General features: G+C 41.8%; 1 protein-coding gene across 4 annotated transcripts in view; it reads left to right on the top strand.

The window, feature by feature from the left end:
- The window catches only part of PTPRB (protein tyrosine phosphatase receptor type B), a 63,578-nt gene that overhangs the window by 38,971 nt on the left and 7,414 nt on the right, over positions 1–17,193 (top strand). For 3 of the 4 annotated variants that reach the window (XM_039570367.1, XM_039570366.1, XM_039570368.1), the window contains 17 exons: positions 79–342; positions 1,177–1,440; positions 1,813–2,094; positions 3,263–3,541; positions 5,444–5,593; positions 6,821–7,064; positions 8,225–8,331; positions 8,842–8,941; positions 10,422–10,502; positions 10,606–10,623; positions 10,728–10,809; positions 11,262–11,352; positions 12,496–12,572; positions 13,385–13,519; positions 14,678–14,800; positions 15,005–15,168; positions 16,278–16,413. In XM_039570367.1, the coding sequence (XP_039426301.1) occupies positions 79–342; positions 1,177–1,440; positions 1,813–2,094; positions 3,263–3,541; positions 5,444–5,593; positions 6,821–7,064; positions 8,225–8,331; positions 8,842–8,941; positions 10,422–10,502; positions 10,606–10,623; positions 10,728–10,809; positions 11,262–11,352; positions 12,496–12,572; positions 13,385–13,519; positions 14,678–14,800; positions 15,005–15,168; positions 16,278–16,413 (2,597 nt within the window). Of the gene's footprint in view, positions 1–78; positions 343–1,176; positions 1,441–1,812; positions 2,095–3,262; positions 3,542–5,443; positions 5,594–6,820; positions 7,065–8,224; positions 8,332–8,841; positions 8,942–10,341; positions 10,503–10,605; positions 10,624–10,727; positions 10,810–11,261; positions 11,353–12,495; positions 12,573–13,384; positions 13,520–14,677; positions 14,801–15,004; positions 15,169–16,277; positions 16,414–17,193 lie in introns of those variants that run through there. The other variant, XM_039570369.1, reaches the window with a different exon arrangement.

Here is a 17,193-nt window from a genome sequence, read left to right as displayed (position 1 = left end):
TACAGCCCTGAGTTTATTAAAGTTTCAGCTTAGTGCCTAGACTCCGATATTTACTTTTGCATTTATCCTTCTTTTCAGTTCCAGCAGCTGTTACAAATCTGAAAGTCACAGAGAACACCACTGACCGACTGTCCTTCAGCTGGACCACCTCACAAGGGGAGCTTGATTCATATGACATCTTCCTATACAATCCAGACAAGTCCCTTCATGACAGGATCTCAGGAGAGCAGCATCTCCAGCAGTGTTCATTCCAGAACCTGCGTCAAGGCAGGATGTACCGAATGGTGATTGTTACGCACAGTGGAGACCTCACTAACGAGTCATCTGTCTATGGAAGAACAGGCAAGAACATCTAAGAAAACCATCTGTCTCTAGTGTGGTGCTCATGGGGGACACCACTGACCTTGTCTGAGTCTGATGCTCATACTAGATTAGAGCAACTATTAGAAGTATCAAAATTGACTCTAATATGTAAAAAGCATTAAATATATAAAAAGGTAAATTCTGAATGATGTAGTTACAACAGGACAAATGAACTCTACAATAGTTCCCGGGAGCTCATGTCAGAAGAGAGACATCCCAATGTATGCTCCTTAAGCTGGAAAATGGCTGTCTCCCCTCCTAAAAGCAATATTGGCCTATGTGTGGAAAAGGCAAAAAGGCAAAGCAAGTAGGGTTAATGGGGTAGACAATCTACCAGTAAATTAAACTTGTTTCCCATGGGAAGCTCTCGCTGTATTTCTGTGTTTGTTCAGCCATATGTGGGAAGCAGAGTTTTCTAAGCAGCTCTAGCAGCTCTGACATTCTGTGAAACCTTTCTTTATTCCCCTGAGGCACCATACAGTAACCTGTCTGTAAGACTATGTCTGCACAGTGGTGCACTTTTCTTCAGCTGCCTCAGAAATGGGTGTTTCCAAACACTGACTAGGAAAACGCTGCTTAACGCTTGCAAAGCTTCCCATTATAAACACTGCAACCTCTTGGTAACAGTGGCAGTTCAAAATAAGAAAGGAAGCTACTGAGATGTGCTTCCTGCTTTTTAGCCAGCTGCGGTGGCTGTCTAGTTTATAACATGACTATCATTACAGGACAAGTGTAAGGTCTGCTTGACCTTTTTGCTTCTTCTCACCCAAAGGATGTTCTAGTTAAAGTAATATTAATTCCTCCTTTTTTCAGTACCAGCCCCAGTTGCTGGTCTCAAGGCATCCAACCGAAACATGACGGATAGTCTGTGGTTCACTTGGGGTCCAGCAGCAGGAGATGTTGACTTCTATGAGCTGAATCTTTACAACCCAAATGGGACACAGAAAGAAACCGAGCAAAGGAAAGACCTGGAAGAGTGGCATTTCCAGGGACTTGTTCCTGGAAGAAAGTACACTTTGGTTGTGGTAACTCACAGTGGTGACCTGACCAACACAGCAAATGCTGAAGGAAGAACAGGTATGGGAGTTTTTTTTAGTCCCATCTGTTTGAATTCATTAGTTCACAATTATGCAACAGACTTATTTCTGAGGGAGGATGTATTGTAAGAGTCATTGAAGGTATTAAGGTGAAGGATAACCTTAAGTGCATTAAACCAATGGAATGTGAAAGAAACATGCACTGATTTCCTTTTAAAGCCTCAGGAATATGTTATGACTGCAAGAGTCACCATCATCAGCACAGGTGCAGTAACTTTCTGTGTATACAAGATAATACAAACTACTTTGTGATGCATGAACAAAATAATGCGTGTTTCATCTTATTTGTCTTGTGTAAAAATTTGTTAAGAATCTCTTGTTCTTCTCTCATTTTCCCCCCCTTTCTGCATAGCACCCAGCCCTCCTAACACTGTGTCATTTACTGATGTTGCAAACACTTCTTTATCAATCACTTGGCTGGGTCCTCCAGACTGGACAGACTATGATGATTTTGAGTTGCAGTGGCTTCCAAAGGATCCCCTCACAGTATTCAACCCCTACAGCAGCAGCAAATCTAAAGTACGCATCATCTATGGCCTGCGACCTGGAAGACTCTATGAGTTCAGTGTCAGAACCGTCAGTGGCAGCACCTGGAAGACATACAGTCGGTCACAGTCTGCAAGTGTGAGAACAAGTAAGTAAAAGTTTCCGTTGCACCCTAACACTCAACTGAAGAAGATGCAAAACTGTAAAATATTACCAGTTCTTTATGCAATCACTAATTTCCATTAATAAATTCATGAGTGACAGTGATGAATTCAGCTAGATTCTAAACCTTTGCTGTGTGCAAGGTCAGCTGTTTAAAGACTGAAAATAGACATTTACAACCTTCACATCCAGGGTCAAGCTGTTTGGTTGCAGAGCCTAAATCAATCAGTTTCAGAGGTAAAATAAAGCTAAATATCCAAACTTCTCTGATGGTAATATATTGAAATAATCGTAATGTTTCTGAATGATAACACGGGAAGGATGAAAGAAACTGTGCTTTACTAGATTTGAAACTGGAATCAGTATTCCACTGCTCTGTGTTTCTGTCCATGTCTGTGAATCTGTTTCATCTCTAGCTGTCTCTAGCAACATCAGTAACAGGCTGATTTGAAAAAGTAACGTGAAATTGTAAAAATAACTTAGTCGTGGCAAATCCTCATGTAATTTGGGGTGGGATTCAGCTCTAAATTGACATCTATGTTTAGTAAGCTATATAGCTCTTTAATTTGGCATAATAACTAAAATTTCCCCTGTATTTAATCACTTAAATGTAGATGCTTGCCATCTGAAAGTGAAACCCTGTCTTTGTTACATGTCATGATACAAATGGTGCTTCCATATTACATGGATGAAGCATATTTCTGTGGTATGTTTTAGTTACATGGACACATCACATGCTGCCCAGGAGACAAGATCAGTCATGAGATGACAGTATCAGTATTGACTGATACTGGTGACCACATGGAGCTTCCAAATAAGTTGTAACAGCTTTCTAGAAATCCATTGCTTTGTGGTGTTGCTGTTCATGTTAAGACTTGAACAAATAGGAGTTTTTTCCTTGTTTTCACAATTAATTACTGGAGTTTCACAAAGCTGATGGGGTAGATGTCACTAGATCTGGTTTCAGATGACTAAAATGAGTTAGACAGCCTTGCATAATAATCAGGCAGCAAAGATTTGCTGGGAATTCTGACTCCCAGCCTCCTGCTCTGATCTGATGGTTGATGCAGAATCTAGGAGCTGTAGTGTGAGCAGAGAGTGTATGACACCTATCCCTTTTCCTACCGAGCTTCAACTTCCCAACATTTCTCTAGAACCAGACAAGATCCAAAGCCTTCACTGTCGGCCCCAAACCTCTACTGCCATCGCGTGCTCCTGGACTCCTCCCGATTCTGACTTTGATGGGTATAGCGTCGAGTGCAAAAAAATGGACACTCGTGAAGTGGAATTTTCTAAAAGGATAGAAAAAGACAAATCTCTACTTAATATCATGACCCTTGTTCCCCACAAGCGATACCTGGTGTCCATCAAGGTGCATTCTGCAGACATGACGAGTGAAGTGGTTGAAGACAGCACCATCACAATGATCGATCGTAAGTAGAATTCAGAGTTGCCCTGAAGAGAGGCCTCAAGCAGCAATAATCAATTGCTCCTGTTGGTTAGACAGTAAAAGGAGTTCTGAGCTCCCCAATTGCCAATGTATAGAGTGGTGGCCAAAGTAGATTGAACCCATCCTTTGGTCCCTGTTGTGACAGACAATGCAGGATTTTGACTATGTTGCCTCTCATTACATTGCCAGACCCAACTATTTGGCTCATTCATGAAATATAGCCTGAGAAACATAAACAAATATCCTGTACTCATCATCACATGCCTTCAGTTGTCTTCATGGTTGCTGCTTGACTTTCTGTGTCTGGCTGTTTCCCGTCATAGATGGTAGCCATCCTCAGCACAAATATCCATCAGTAAGGACATTAGATTGTAGTACTACATTCTCTTTGGGCTTCTGTAGACTCTTCTAGGTGCTATCTGACCAAATCACCTGTAGGACTTTTACCTGAGGGAGGATCCAGATTTCCATAGCATGTGCTTTGAAACAGCTTCTTCAGTTTCTCTACCCGTAGGCTGCTGAGTGGAGAATAGCAGTAGCATCTGCTGGTGCCTCTGCACTGCCAGGCATCACTGCAGTCAACAGCCTACCATCACTGACCCTAGAGCTCCCCCAGGTTTGGCACTACCTCAGCATGCAGTGGCACAGCACAGTGCAGAGGCCTGAATTGCTCTAGAGCTAAACTTCTCAAAAATGAGAGGATGGCCAGGAAGCTTATATTCAGGGATGCCTCTGTAGCTTCTTATTAAAAGCCATGTTTGTGTGAAATGCTAGATCATAAAAATTATGTTTGCTTTGGGAGCTGTTGAGCTAAGCTAGAGTTCAGTTGCCAACCCACCTTGTCCTTTGCCCCTCAATTGCCTTTTAATCTTCTTCCTCTATCACAAAGGATCCTACAAAGCCAGATGTAAGACCTAGTAATTCATGTCACAAGAAGTGAGAGTGGGTCCTATTTGAAGGTTTGCTGATTCACGTTTATTCTTACTTAGTTTATGTTTATGTTTGTTTGTTGTCATTTATTTGTTCTGAACGCTGCTGCTCTCCCAGACCCTGGTAAAGACTGGAGACCCTACCTCAGAGGAACACAAAAAATTGCAGCTGCTCTTTGTAGATGTAAGGGGTTTAGTTAAACAGCATATATATGTGTGAATTTTTGGTTCTTTTGGCATTCTAAAAGCTTTTGAAATTTAGCCACCTGCTTACATTTTTTATATGTTTCCCGTATGTGTAATATAGTTTCAGTACTACAGATTTTTAAAAGATTCAGGAATGTAGATCCTTAAAATCCCCACTTTTGCTGCACTTTCTTCTTTGTGTACTTCCCTTTCCAGTTAACTTCTGCTGTGTCACTGTTCAAGGTATAGTTTTGTATCATGTAAAGAACACTTCCTATAGAAATTCTGCAGTCAGTCCAGAAAATGGTAGTCTGTAGTTGAATACTATGTCTGGCTGACCCTGGCTGTTCCTCTGGAAAATAAAGCAGAAATACAGATGCTTAAAATAGGTAACTTCTGTAGTGTGTTAGGTGTCCTCCAAATTCTTGGCTTAAACCTGGGTCATTTTTAGCAGCTACAATTTCTGTTTTCATAGACTTAACATGACTTTAATGCATTTCCATGTGGGCTTCTGCAGGAATTCCTTCTGAGGAGGTGTCACTCTTATTATGGTGAATTCACTGCTGGCTTGTTTCATTTTTTTGGCAGTTTTGCTGTAGGAGGTGAAGACACTTTCTTGATTGCAAAGAGAATAGAATCAGAGACTTGGGTCCAGGCAACCAAGATTTATTACAAATTGCGTTTTCCTTACTAGATCTAGCCCACAGCAAGTACATAAGTAATGCTTTCTCTCTATTTTGTATTTATTTTCTATTTATTTAATCACTCAGGTCCTCCTCAGCCACCTCCAGACATACGAGTGAACAAAAAAGACGTGCTGATTACCAAATCCTCCATCAACTTTACTTTTAACTGCAGCTGGTTTAGTGATACTAATGGAGCTGTGAAGTACTTTACTGTGGTTGTGAGGGAGGCTGATGGTAAGTGTTATGATTTAATGCAATTCTCTCTATAGCCTATAAAATTTACATGAGGAAGTACATCCCTAGCACTGCACAGCCAAGGGGTTTCTCCTCATCTAGTGGCTGAGTGTCATACAGGTTTGGGATCCATACTTCCTCTCTAGCCTGAGGATTTAAGAACTCCATCCTATTCTCAGAGAGTCTGTAGCAACTACAGTGCTCAGACAGAGGTAGTAGTTAGCTTCTGTACTCTAGGTTACACTTCTGTACTCTAGGTTATGTTCAGACAATTTCCAAAGTTATGTTGGTTGCCATTGGCGATGAACACAGGAAAAAACTGCCTTGCTGTACACAGGTCTCAAAAGGTAGTTTAAATGTAAGGTGGGACCACTAAAAGGCAGCTCTTGGAGAGTTTCACTAAGCCATGCTGAGAAGCCTAAGGTCTGCCAGGTGATGTTTGCTGACTGAAGAAAATGGAAGCATGTGGCACTGTAAAACAGAACAGAAATTGTCCTTGTGGCATGCATGTAAACCTCCCTTTCTACAGTTGACCTATTGTTGAGACATGTGTCTGACAAATCAGATACATGTCTCAACAGTTAGTACCTCATTTTTAGAAGTGGCTTCATTTACTGGCATGCCAGGACATATTTTGTTGCCCTCATGGAAGTTTCTTAATCTCTCTGTCCATGAGCTCTTAGGAAAAAAAATCAGATAGTATTTCTACTGTTGGCTTTGTCATGTTTGGGCAGACTGTAAAGCTCTTTGAGAAAGGGACCGCTCATTACCATGGCTTTGCCTATCTGAGTCTTTTTTCTAGTATTGTGAATTTACATTCAGGGGATCCCTGTAATTTCCTACTGTAGTTCTTCTCTATATACAGTAGAGTTGTCAGTGTGTGGGTTTTTTACTTGTTTTTTGAAATAACTGGTAGTAGGATCCAGGAATCTGGACCACAAAAACTCACACCAACAGCACAGGAAAAAATGTCATAACATAGAATACGACCTGTGCATTCCTATTTCAGCAAAAGTTGCACTGAGGACTTGTGAGGAAATCTACCTAAAAAATAATAGAAAAGTTGGTACTAGAAACAAGGTACCCTAACCACTGTAGCTTTGTCTTCATGAGGTAGCTTCCAAGAAATAGAAAATTGGATAAGAATATGTCTGTCAAGAGCTTGAGCCTATAGACCTCATCACATTAATGGCTGTGGCATCTAAACCTTCTGACTTTCTGATGTAGGTAGTGAAGGACCAAAGCCCGATGAGCAGCACCCATTACCTTCCTACCTGGAGTACAAACACAACAACTCTATACGCATCTACCAGACAAATTATTTTGCCAGTAGCTGTGCTGAAAACCCTGAAAGTGACTATAAAAGCTTTGACATTAAGCTTGGAGGAGAAATGGAAAATCTGGGAGGAAAGTGTGATCCAGATCACCAGAAATTCTGCGATGGACCTCTAAAGCCTCGAACTGCTTATAGGTTAGACTTATATTGGTAGTTGTGCTCTGTCGCATTATTAGGCTTGGTGTCATTTGGGTGCCTGATCCACTTGAGCTTCTGTAGATTAGTAAGTGGGTTGTACAATGTTCTTTGTGTTTCACTGCAAATTTATGAAAGCTTTATCCATGCCCCTGTTCCATAGGTAAGAACCAGTCATTCACTAGCATGGGAAAGATATGATTAATTACGTACAAAACACTGTGCAGTGAACAGGTTTACTTATTTACCTCAACTTGATGCAAAGCTCTGCTATTGCTGCTAAACATTTCTTTGGAAGGACTGAAGACCACTGGCTGAGTCAGAAGAGTACTTAACAGCAGAAGGCAAGCATGCTTCACTCAGTCTGGCAGAACTACCCCACTTGTTCCTTTGGAACAAGATAGAAAAACCTCAAGGTTATTCTATCCTGTGGCACCATCCTCAGGCTCCAGATCTAGGTCCAGGTTAGCTGTAGGGTGTAGAAGGGGGTGACTGCCAAGACCAGGCTCAGCAGTTACGCTGGCTGTGAGACCAAACGTGAGCTTCAGTGTGTCTGTCACACCCCTCCCACAGGCAAATACTGTCCTGAGAGATCTGCAAGCTGCTCACTGAAAAGGCACATGGACAGAAGGCACATGCCAAGGAGTGCCCATTGTGCGTCTCAGCTTCTTCATCATCATCATCAAAACAGTGCTACCCTATTATAGTCTGCTCTCATTGGGGCACACTTCCCAAAATTTCAGTCTGGGAAATACCCACATTACCAGAAGAACAAAGAGGCTGATAGCATTTATCCATTAGCACAGTCGTGCCCAGCCAAACAAAGGGAAAATGTGTCCCCACTGAGAAATATTTCTGAGTCCTCTCTCCTCTGCAGCTTCTGCTAGTCCTGCCTTCAGACATGGTCAGGCTGTGTGTGCCAGCAGCCAGAGCCCCATCTGTTACCTCTGCCAGGGTACCTCAGAGCACTTCACCTGTACAAGCTGGGCTCAGGGATCAGTATTATTAATTAAGTAGAATACTGATTAACTCAGGTAATTAAGAATTAATTGGTGGTCAGTGGAAATGTTTTAGTTGTGTCATAGGGGGCAAATGAGTTTTTACTTTTCTGCTGTTGGTTCTGAACATCTGATGAGCTGTTTTTTTACTGGTTTTTTTAGGATCAGCATACGAGCTTTTACCCAGCTTTTCAGTGAAGACCCAAAGGAACTTCCTAAACCGCTCTTTGCAGACACCTTCTTCTCTTTACCGATCACTACAGAGGCAGGTTAGTTTCAGGCTTTTATCAGTGTCTGTGCCATGTGATTAGATATTGTGCCTAAGAATACTCTGGCATCTAGAACTATTTGTAAGGAGTGGAACAAATCTTGCTGTGCCTGTCCTGAGGGCTGCTCTGAGATGAAGCTGGAGCCATGGCTTATCTACCCTTACTAGAAAATTCAGATGGCTGCGTGACAGAGCTGCTGAAAGTAGAGAAAAGGAAAAATGCTCAATGGGGCTATCACCAAGAAAGCTTCTAACTGCAGGAGAGCCACTTCAATGTAATGGAGCTGTGCTTTCTTTTACTGTGGCTGGGAGTGAATAAATTTGTTTAATGTTTTGGAAAAATGAGGACAGAAAATCAAGGCCGGGTTTTAGCTAAGTGTTTTAATGCCTTACACTTCCTTTTGTTTAGCCATTTTCTTCAGCTGATAATAACAGATCCCCTGAAGGTTATTGATTCTCTGATTCTGCTGATCCTTTCCTCAAGATATATAAATACACTGTTTGTTTCTAGAGCCTCTGTTTGGAGTTATTGAAGGTGTGAGTGCTGGCTTGTTTCTGATTGTGATGTTGGTGGCTGTTACTGCTTTATTTGTCTGCAGACAAAAAGTTGGGTAAGTTGACTTCCTTTATCACTCTGTTATTGAAGTAATGTCAAATTATATTCATTTAAGTAATACAATTGATTAGGCATAACTAAAAATTGGATGGATGCACTGAACAATTCAACAGATAAATCTATGTCCCTCAACATCTGCACACACTAAGTGTACAATTAATGACTTATGGATTAGGAAATCTATATATCCTTAATTCAAATGGTGTCAGAGTTATGTCATAGAGGATCCTTGTAACTTTTTGTTTGCAATAGGAGTCAGAATAGTTCTGAAAAAATGGTTTACCTTTCAAACTTTAGTCTTTTGGGGAAAAATGTCTTTTGTCAAAAAATGAAGTGTTTCAGATTAATTGCATGTGCATTGTAGATGGGAATCTTTTGAAACTGTTCATTTAGAATTTATCATTTCAATTCAAAAATACTGAGATGTGGCATTACCTCAGTGTCCAAAAGATTAGTTCAAACTTGGCTTCTCATTTTTTTGTCAATTATAGTTGTATATTTCACATTACAGATGAATCTTAATTAGTGAACTTACATGTTTTTAAAAAGTTAAATACTGTATCTCAACTGAAAAGATCTTTATCCATTTAAACCATTTTGCATGACTGAGAGATGTGAAATTCTTTGTAGTGTCTGAAATTAGAAAAAACCCTCAACATTTCTATTACATGGGAAACACTGCAAGTCTGAAATTCAGTTCTTTTACTTATACAAAATTAAGTTGATATTTTTTTGAATTGTCTTTTCATATGCCAGAATTTCAGATTGAAAAAAAACCTGTTTTCTGACTAGTCATAGCTTTTAGCCAAAATGGATAAACTTCATTATAGAATGTGGCTTCTTGTTGTAAATTATATACCCAGCAGGATGGCAATAATACTGGTATGGTTTTCCCATATCAGACATAAAGTGTTCTCTAAGGGAGGTGTCTTGAAGGAGGAGATGGCAGCAAAAAGATGAAAGGCAACACTAGCTGTATGGAGTAAGTACCACTTCTATGGCTTTCCCACAGCCTGCTGTGGTTCTGCCTCTTACTCCTGCCATGAGCCTGGGAATCTGCTACAGGCCTGGTCTGGAGAGTGGATGTGCTGGAAGCTGTAGACCTTTTACAGCTCTGAAAATCTCCCTGCATGTTCCTCTCTACACATAGAGAATCAACCGATTTAGGCCCCATCTTAGCATAGGACACCCTCCTTAATGATGGACTGGGCTGTGAGTGTTTCAGACAAGAAAGAAGTCTTACTACCTGTGCCATGCTTATCCTCCACACCACTATTTCCAAGCTAAAATTCAAGAAAGCTCTGTGCTCCAGCTAAGAGCAATGTCACAGGATCAGAGCCAAAAATCGAAACATACTTTCTTAAATTCCTTTTTTCCCAATTTACCATTTTCCAGTTTAGGTTATGTCATTGCCACCTCTTACCAGTTTCAGAACTTAACGATGTAACAGAATACCTTCCTTTTTGTTCCGGCAGTGGCCATGAGAGACCTACAGCAAGGCTGAGCATTCGCAGAGACAGGCCACTGTCAGTCCATTTGAACTTGGGGCAAAAAGGGTAATGTCAAAAGTCTGGTTTTTTAACATGGCATTATGGTTGAACAGACCCACCTGATCACATACTGATGAAGTGTTTCTTTTTCTTTTAAAATAATTTCCAGGTACCGGAAAACTTCCAGGTAAAAAGAAAAAATTAATACCTAAAAAACTTCTTGGTAACCAACTGGATAAATTATGACTGTGATTCATCCTGTGATTTTCTTCCTCCTGTTGAATATTTTAGTCCGATCAAAGTCAGTCACTTTGAAGCACACTTCACCAAACTTCAAGCAGACTCCAACTACCTTCTGTCCAAGGAGTATGAGGTGGGATCCTAACCTAGGCAAAAGACTTGCTTTATGAAGGGGCAGGCTGACTGAATCAACAGGTTAATGTATTAGAAAGGCCTGCATTTGTTTGTCTTATTCACACAAATCCAAATAAGGTGGAGCATTTCATTTGAACTCCACTTGTCCATGTGCAGAAACCAACTCTTCGTTTGGCATCTTGTGGTTGGCAGCCTCTGCCTGGTACCTGTCTGGCTGAGATCAGCAGCATTTATTTGTATGGCACATCTGTGGGATAAAGTATGGAAGGTACCTATGAGCCATGCACTTTCTTTAAAACAGTATGATTAGCTATGTTATTTCAGTTATAAAAAAACCAACCCTGTTCTCTGTCCATGGCCTTTGAGAGCTGATGAGCAATATTTCCATTTGTGTTGTCTTGTCCTTTAATTATTTTCACCTCACTTTTTATTCCTATTACTTTTTTGCAGGACTTGAAAGATGTGGGTCGAAATCAGACATGTGACATAGCACTTCTGCCAGAGAACAGAGGGAAAAATCGATACAATAATATATTGCCCTGTGAGTTTTAGCTTTGGTTGTGTAATATTGCATCACACCAGCTATTTTTCACTTTTTTTCAGCAAGCCTAGTGGAAAAGAGAGTGCAGCCAATCCCTTCCCTTCTTTCTGTCTGAGATGAAATATCTCTGCCAGCTCAGGTTCTTGTGCTTGGAGGCAGATGATGCATGGCCCTGAGTGGCTTCACACAGACCAGTAATTTAATTTCACACTAGAGGTGTAATGACTAGCATTCAGTCCAGGGAGAAAAAGCTCCAGCTATTAGGGGCATTCAGTCACTGTTGATAACAAGGAGAGTAGAAATAACAGTAAGGTTGTTTACATGCAGGGGATCATCCATTCAGTGCTCTGTGACAGCCTTGCCAAATCTTTGTTCTTCAGAGTACACAGCAAAGCTACTATACAATGTAGAGCCAGTGTGATTCTGCATGGTAAGATACGTGTGTGAAGTTAACCCTGTTCTTCTCAGACAAGACCTGTCTTGTCATTGAGAGGTTCCCCCTTTAATCTCCTACCTGTCATTTTGGAGGTAAGACATCAAGGAGGAACACCACATGACTCACTGCTCCACATCCCCACTAATGGATGTGGCATGTGCTTGAAGCACAGCCTCTCCTGTGTCCTGCCTGCCCATGCCAGCAATGACACCTGACTGAGATCCAACACAGCGTTTTCTCACAAATCAGTGTCCTGGCAGCTCAGGCACTCTGTATCTCTGTACAGAGGGCCCTTTACCTACGGAAGATGTTTGGCTTGCTCAGCGTAGCTCGGAATATCACTGAAGTGCATTCTTTCAACGGCAGAGCTGGGTGCTGCTTCCAGTACAGCACACTGCTGTTAGGATCAAAGGACGATGCTATTTTGGCCCTTTTGTTGTCACAACAAATCCTATGCAGCTCAGCAGAGGAAGTTCGGTATATTTACTGCTTCCTTCTTACCATCTATCTCCTAGTCTCTGGAACACTCCACAGCACTCACGGATGAAAGAGGCAGTAAAACCAGCAGTTATTCCTTATAAATTAGCTTTTCATATAAAATCTTTTAACAGTGCTGGCAGCCCTTTCCCAAATGCATTTCTGTTAGTGCGGGAGGGACTGAAAATCAAGACCTAGCCCTAAGCCTCTTGTAATCAATTTCTTGCTAGATGATACATCAAGAGTGAAGCTTTCCAGTGTGGATGATGACCCTTGCTCAGACTACATTAATGCAAGCTACATACCAGTAAGTGACTCAAGGGTGGTGCTTTACAGTCCTCCTTCCAGTGGTAATTTTTCCTTCATCTAAAACTGAATATAAAGCTGGATGGTTAAGGCTCCCCTCCCCCTTCCTTTATTCACTTGAGCTAAAAATCTGAGAACTCATTTTGTGGGTGTGCTGAAAGACTGTGTCTGACTGCCATTAAGTTAAGTGTGAGTGATTTACCCAGCACTTATGAACACTTCCTCGCATTGCTATAGTTACGTGAGATAGCAAATCTAATTGGCCAAGGACATATTTTTAAAGGTCACTGATTTTATACAGTGTCCACAATAACTGTAGCTATCACTGCAGGTGGCATCCTCACTGTGGAGCTGTAGCTCATCCTGACAGCACTGGCACCTTGCAGGGTGATAAAACTGGCTGAAATTAAAATAATGCCCTTTGTCAAAGAGTTATGATTGATAATAGCAGTGGCTTTAGCAATCCAGATTTCAAGCCAGGACTCAGCTAATTTATTAAAAACGGTAAATAAAACAAAAACCCCTAGCAGTTTTAAAATTGCTTGAGACTGTGCTAAACACAAAAGAATAATGGAAAGCTTTGGCTGTCACAAAAGGAATAGCATTTAGATATACTGCCACGGTCTCTTCCTTCTCTCTATTCAAATCAGTCATTTGCTTCCCGGTCCAAGGCAACAATTTAGCTTTCAAAACTATTGTCCCAGCAAGGGTATTTTTGCTGCAGAGACCTGGCTGCAACCCCAAGGTTTGTTCAGTTGTTAGAAGATTTTTTTCTGCCTTTTTGGAAACTAATGGAGTTCTCTTTATTTGCAGGGCAATAATTTCCACAGGGAATACATAGCAACTCAGGGTCCTTTGCCTGGAACCAAAGATGAGTTCTGGAAGATGGCATGGGAGCAAAATGTTCACAATATTGTCATGGTGACCCAGTGTGTTGAGAAGGGCCGGGTGAGCAGTGACTCCTCTTTATTATTAATGTCTGTTTTAACATCTATTAAAAGTTTTTGCTTCTTATTTGCATCACAATAAAGCCAAAAAGGGCCCAGTTGAGATAAGCAGCATGAGAGAAAAGGTATAATATAAAGAATGGAGACAGATTAAGACTGTGAAGTAAGGATACACAGACTGTCCCAAGATCATGCAGCACGTCAAGGCTAGAAGTAGGAGCACAGCTCAGTACTTCTGGTCTCTAATCCAGGACTTTGTTCACTAGTACTAATACAATTTTCTTAAGCATGCAGGAGGACAACCATCAACAAAAAGTGCCTGTTTATTGCATCAACTCTGATCAACTTCTACTTCAAATATAAGCTCAGAGAGCAAATGTTGATCAGTAAATACATCAAATTATCTCTGATATATAAGCCCTGATGTAGTTAATAAAGAGACTACTTGTGCACTTAACACTCCTACTGAGTGGAGGTGTAGCATACCTTCCCAAGTATGACCATGTCCTGTGCCCTTTGTAAGACAGGGACTAGGTCTGTGAGAAGACTAAACAAACTTGAGGCAGTGATCCTCTAGTGGCACACACGGGGTCAGTTCCTTTCAGCTTACCATTTTTTCCTGAGGAGAGGGCGAAAGCCGATGCAGAATAGGATCTGTGTCCTTCTGCACCTCACTGGTTCCAAATGGGACCCCGTAGGGTATGCCCAGCCCCTGCCTTGGATTGTGCAATCTCCTTATCTCAGCAGACATGCCTCTAGGGCAGGGGCTGGGCATACCCTACAGGACCCTACTGCCATGTCTCAGCAAGAGGTGAGGAAGGGGCACTGGAAGCCTAGCTCTCATCCAAGCAGAGATTTGAGAAGAGTTGGCGCAGAAAATATGCCCTAGAAGAGGGCATCAGTGAAGTGCTTCCCATTCCGCCCATCACAAATGAATTATGAGAACTTCCACTTCCCAACCCCATGCTAACCCATTCCCATGCCAGACCCTGTTTGTTGACATGGCAGGGACTGGCATCTCTCTCTGAGTTCAGCTACTGCCTTTCTTCCTTCATCCTCAGGCACAAGAGGTCTGAAGTCTGCTTCTGCCAGTGCTAGATGGAGGCATTGTTTATAGCTGTTTCTAACACTAAATCTGTCTTTCCTTGTGTCCCTGCAGGTAAAGTGTGATCAATACTGGCCCCATGACCAGGATTCCTTGTACTATGGAGACCTGATTGTTGAGATGCTGTCTGAATCAGTGCTCCCAGAGTGGACAATACGAGAGTTTAAAATCTGCAGCGTATGTTTGCATTCTTTTTTTTTTCCTGATTAATTGGCTTAAAACACTTGCAAGGCTAAATTAGGAAGGTTTCTTCTGCTGCAGCACAGTTGCATCGTGCCTGGCTCTGCTCTGGTAGAAGAGATATCATTTTCTCTGAAGGTACATGTTGTATGTTCCCCTTCCTCTCTTGTCCTGATGACCCAGACTTTTGAATCCCAACAGGAAGAGCAGCTTGACTCAACAAGGCTCATTCGTCACTTCCACTACACTGTATGGCCAGATCATGGTGTGCCAGAGACCACCCAGTCCCTGATTCAGTTTGTCAGAACTGTAAGAGATTATATCAACAGGACCCCAGACACAGGACCAAGTATTGTACACTGCAGGTATGTGCAGCAGCAGCAGGTCAGTGGCACAGAGCCCTTGTGCCTACCCTTGGGAAGATCCCAAATGTTCATCCCTGTTAGACTATGGGCAGCTACAGAATCTGAGAGATAGCTGATGGGCTTAATTCTCTGGATGCATCAGAGCAGTATTACCAAGGCACATGTATTCACCCACAGCCTCACCCTGGAGATACCTCAAAAATTATTCTTAGGGAACCACTGTGTCTCTGTGGGACCACTGGAGAGCACTAAAGTGTCAGCAGCTGCCATTGCTCATAAGCTTTTGCATTCTTAAATTGCCCTTATGCTGCTGTTGTGGCCCAACATTTGAATCACAAAGGGGTGTTTTAAAAAAGGTAAGATTTACCTGGGGTGAGTCTATGTATGGATGTTGAGACTAGCTGACAGATCCATCCATCCCTTCCCCCATTCCGACTGAGATTCCCTTTTCTTACTACCTTTTCTTGCTCTTCTGCTTTTTCCGTCTCTGGCAGTCACAGGGCTGCAGTTTACCCTCAGTTCTGTGGTCCACCCCTACACTTGCATACAAAAAAGACAAAACTGGACTGGCCTGATCTGTAATCCACCAGCCAGTTGCAGCAGAGTGCAGGGCTACAGAGAGAGAGAGAGAGTGAGTGCAGTTGGTGCTGTATCTTCTGATAAAGCCATGTGTTCTCTGGTACTACCTGATTGTAGTATCTGACCCCTCAACCATTATATGGGCTGAGGCTTGTATCTTACATGACCCTGCCTGTGTCTGCCTGTACAGCATGTGCTGCAGCATGTCAGGTGTCTGCTGTGTCCCACAGCTGCATCCCTGGAGAGAAGAGGTTTCAAAGTTAGCCAGTTTCAGTCTTGCAGTGTATCTCAATGACTGGGTTAATCCAAAGCAGAAAGCAGTGCAGGCAGTAGCAGAGATACCTCTACCGTTGCTATCCTTTCCTCCTTCCTAAATAAATTCATTATAAAGTGTTATAAAGTCCCAAAGATGCCATTTGAACAATTTGCTTCTCGCCCTAGAAATCTGAACTTTACAAAAGTATCCCGTGAAGATAGTGAATGCTTTGATCCATCTGCTTTTACATCGCTTGGGTTGTTTTCTTTTCCAGTGCTGGTGTTGGCAGGACTGGCACATTCATTGCACTGGACCGAATTCTGCAACAGCTGGATTCGAAGGACACTGTTGACATTTATGCAGCAGTACATGATCTAAGGCTTCACCGTGTTCACATGGTTCAGACAGAGGTAAGGTTTGGATAGCCTGCTATGCAGCAACAACAGCTACAGTATATAATAATCTCTCATCCTAAAGACTCTCAAAGCACTTTGCACTTACTCCACTGTGGAATACTAGTTAGCTGTATTTTAGCTCTGTGAGAATTTCCAGTTCATTGGCTCTCTTAGAGAGAGGGTCCAAACCATAACAAGTGGCAGGTATGCTTCCTGCAGATTTCTCCCTTTTTTGCCCTGGCCCACAATCACCCCAGCAGCATTAAGCAGCAGACACTTAACAGCGCACTGTTGCTTTACTGCAGAGCCCAGTAAATGAGCTTTAAGTGGAGATACGTCCTTCAGGGATGGGTTTGGAAAACAAGCCTAAACCAGACAGATAGGTTGACATAATAGGAAAGAGGAATGCAGGACAGAGAAAATTAGATGTATGCAATTTTAAAACTCTAGCCACTGTAACCTTGTGCCTTTGCAGTTTATGTTTTATTGAGCTGCTCTGTCATTTTCATTAAAATTATTTTGGGAAGTTGATTGGCGTTCTCCTAACATACTATGGAAAAGCAAGTACATTTATTCTCAAAGTGCAGAAGAAGTAAATGTTTTATATTTCTTTCCGTGCTTTTAAAACTGCAAGAAAATCATGTTATACTGATAGGACCTAAACACTTAGGAGCTGATTTAATAAAGATGTGTTGTAGAGGTAGTCTTTACATTTTCCTTGTGAACCATTAATAGAAGAATGAGAACAAGTTTGATGGGTCTGCCTGTAGCTTGATGCTAATGGAGCTCTTTGCT

This window comes from Corvus cornix, chromosome 1A, assembly GCF_000738735.6.
Source record: "Corvus cornix cornix isolate S_Up_H32 chromosome 1A, ASM73873v5, whole genome shotgun sequence".
In the NCBI taxonomy this organism is placed as follows: Eukaryota; Metazoa; Chordata; class Aves; order Passeriformes; family Corvidae; genus Corvus; species Corvus cornix.
The sequence above is the reverse complement of the archived record's forward strand: the minus strand, read 5'-3'. Positions and strand labels throughout refer to the sequence as shown.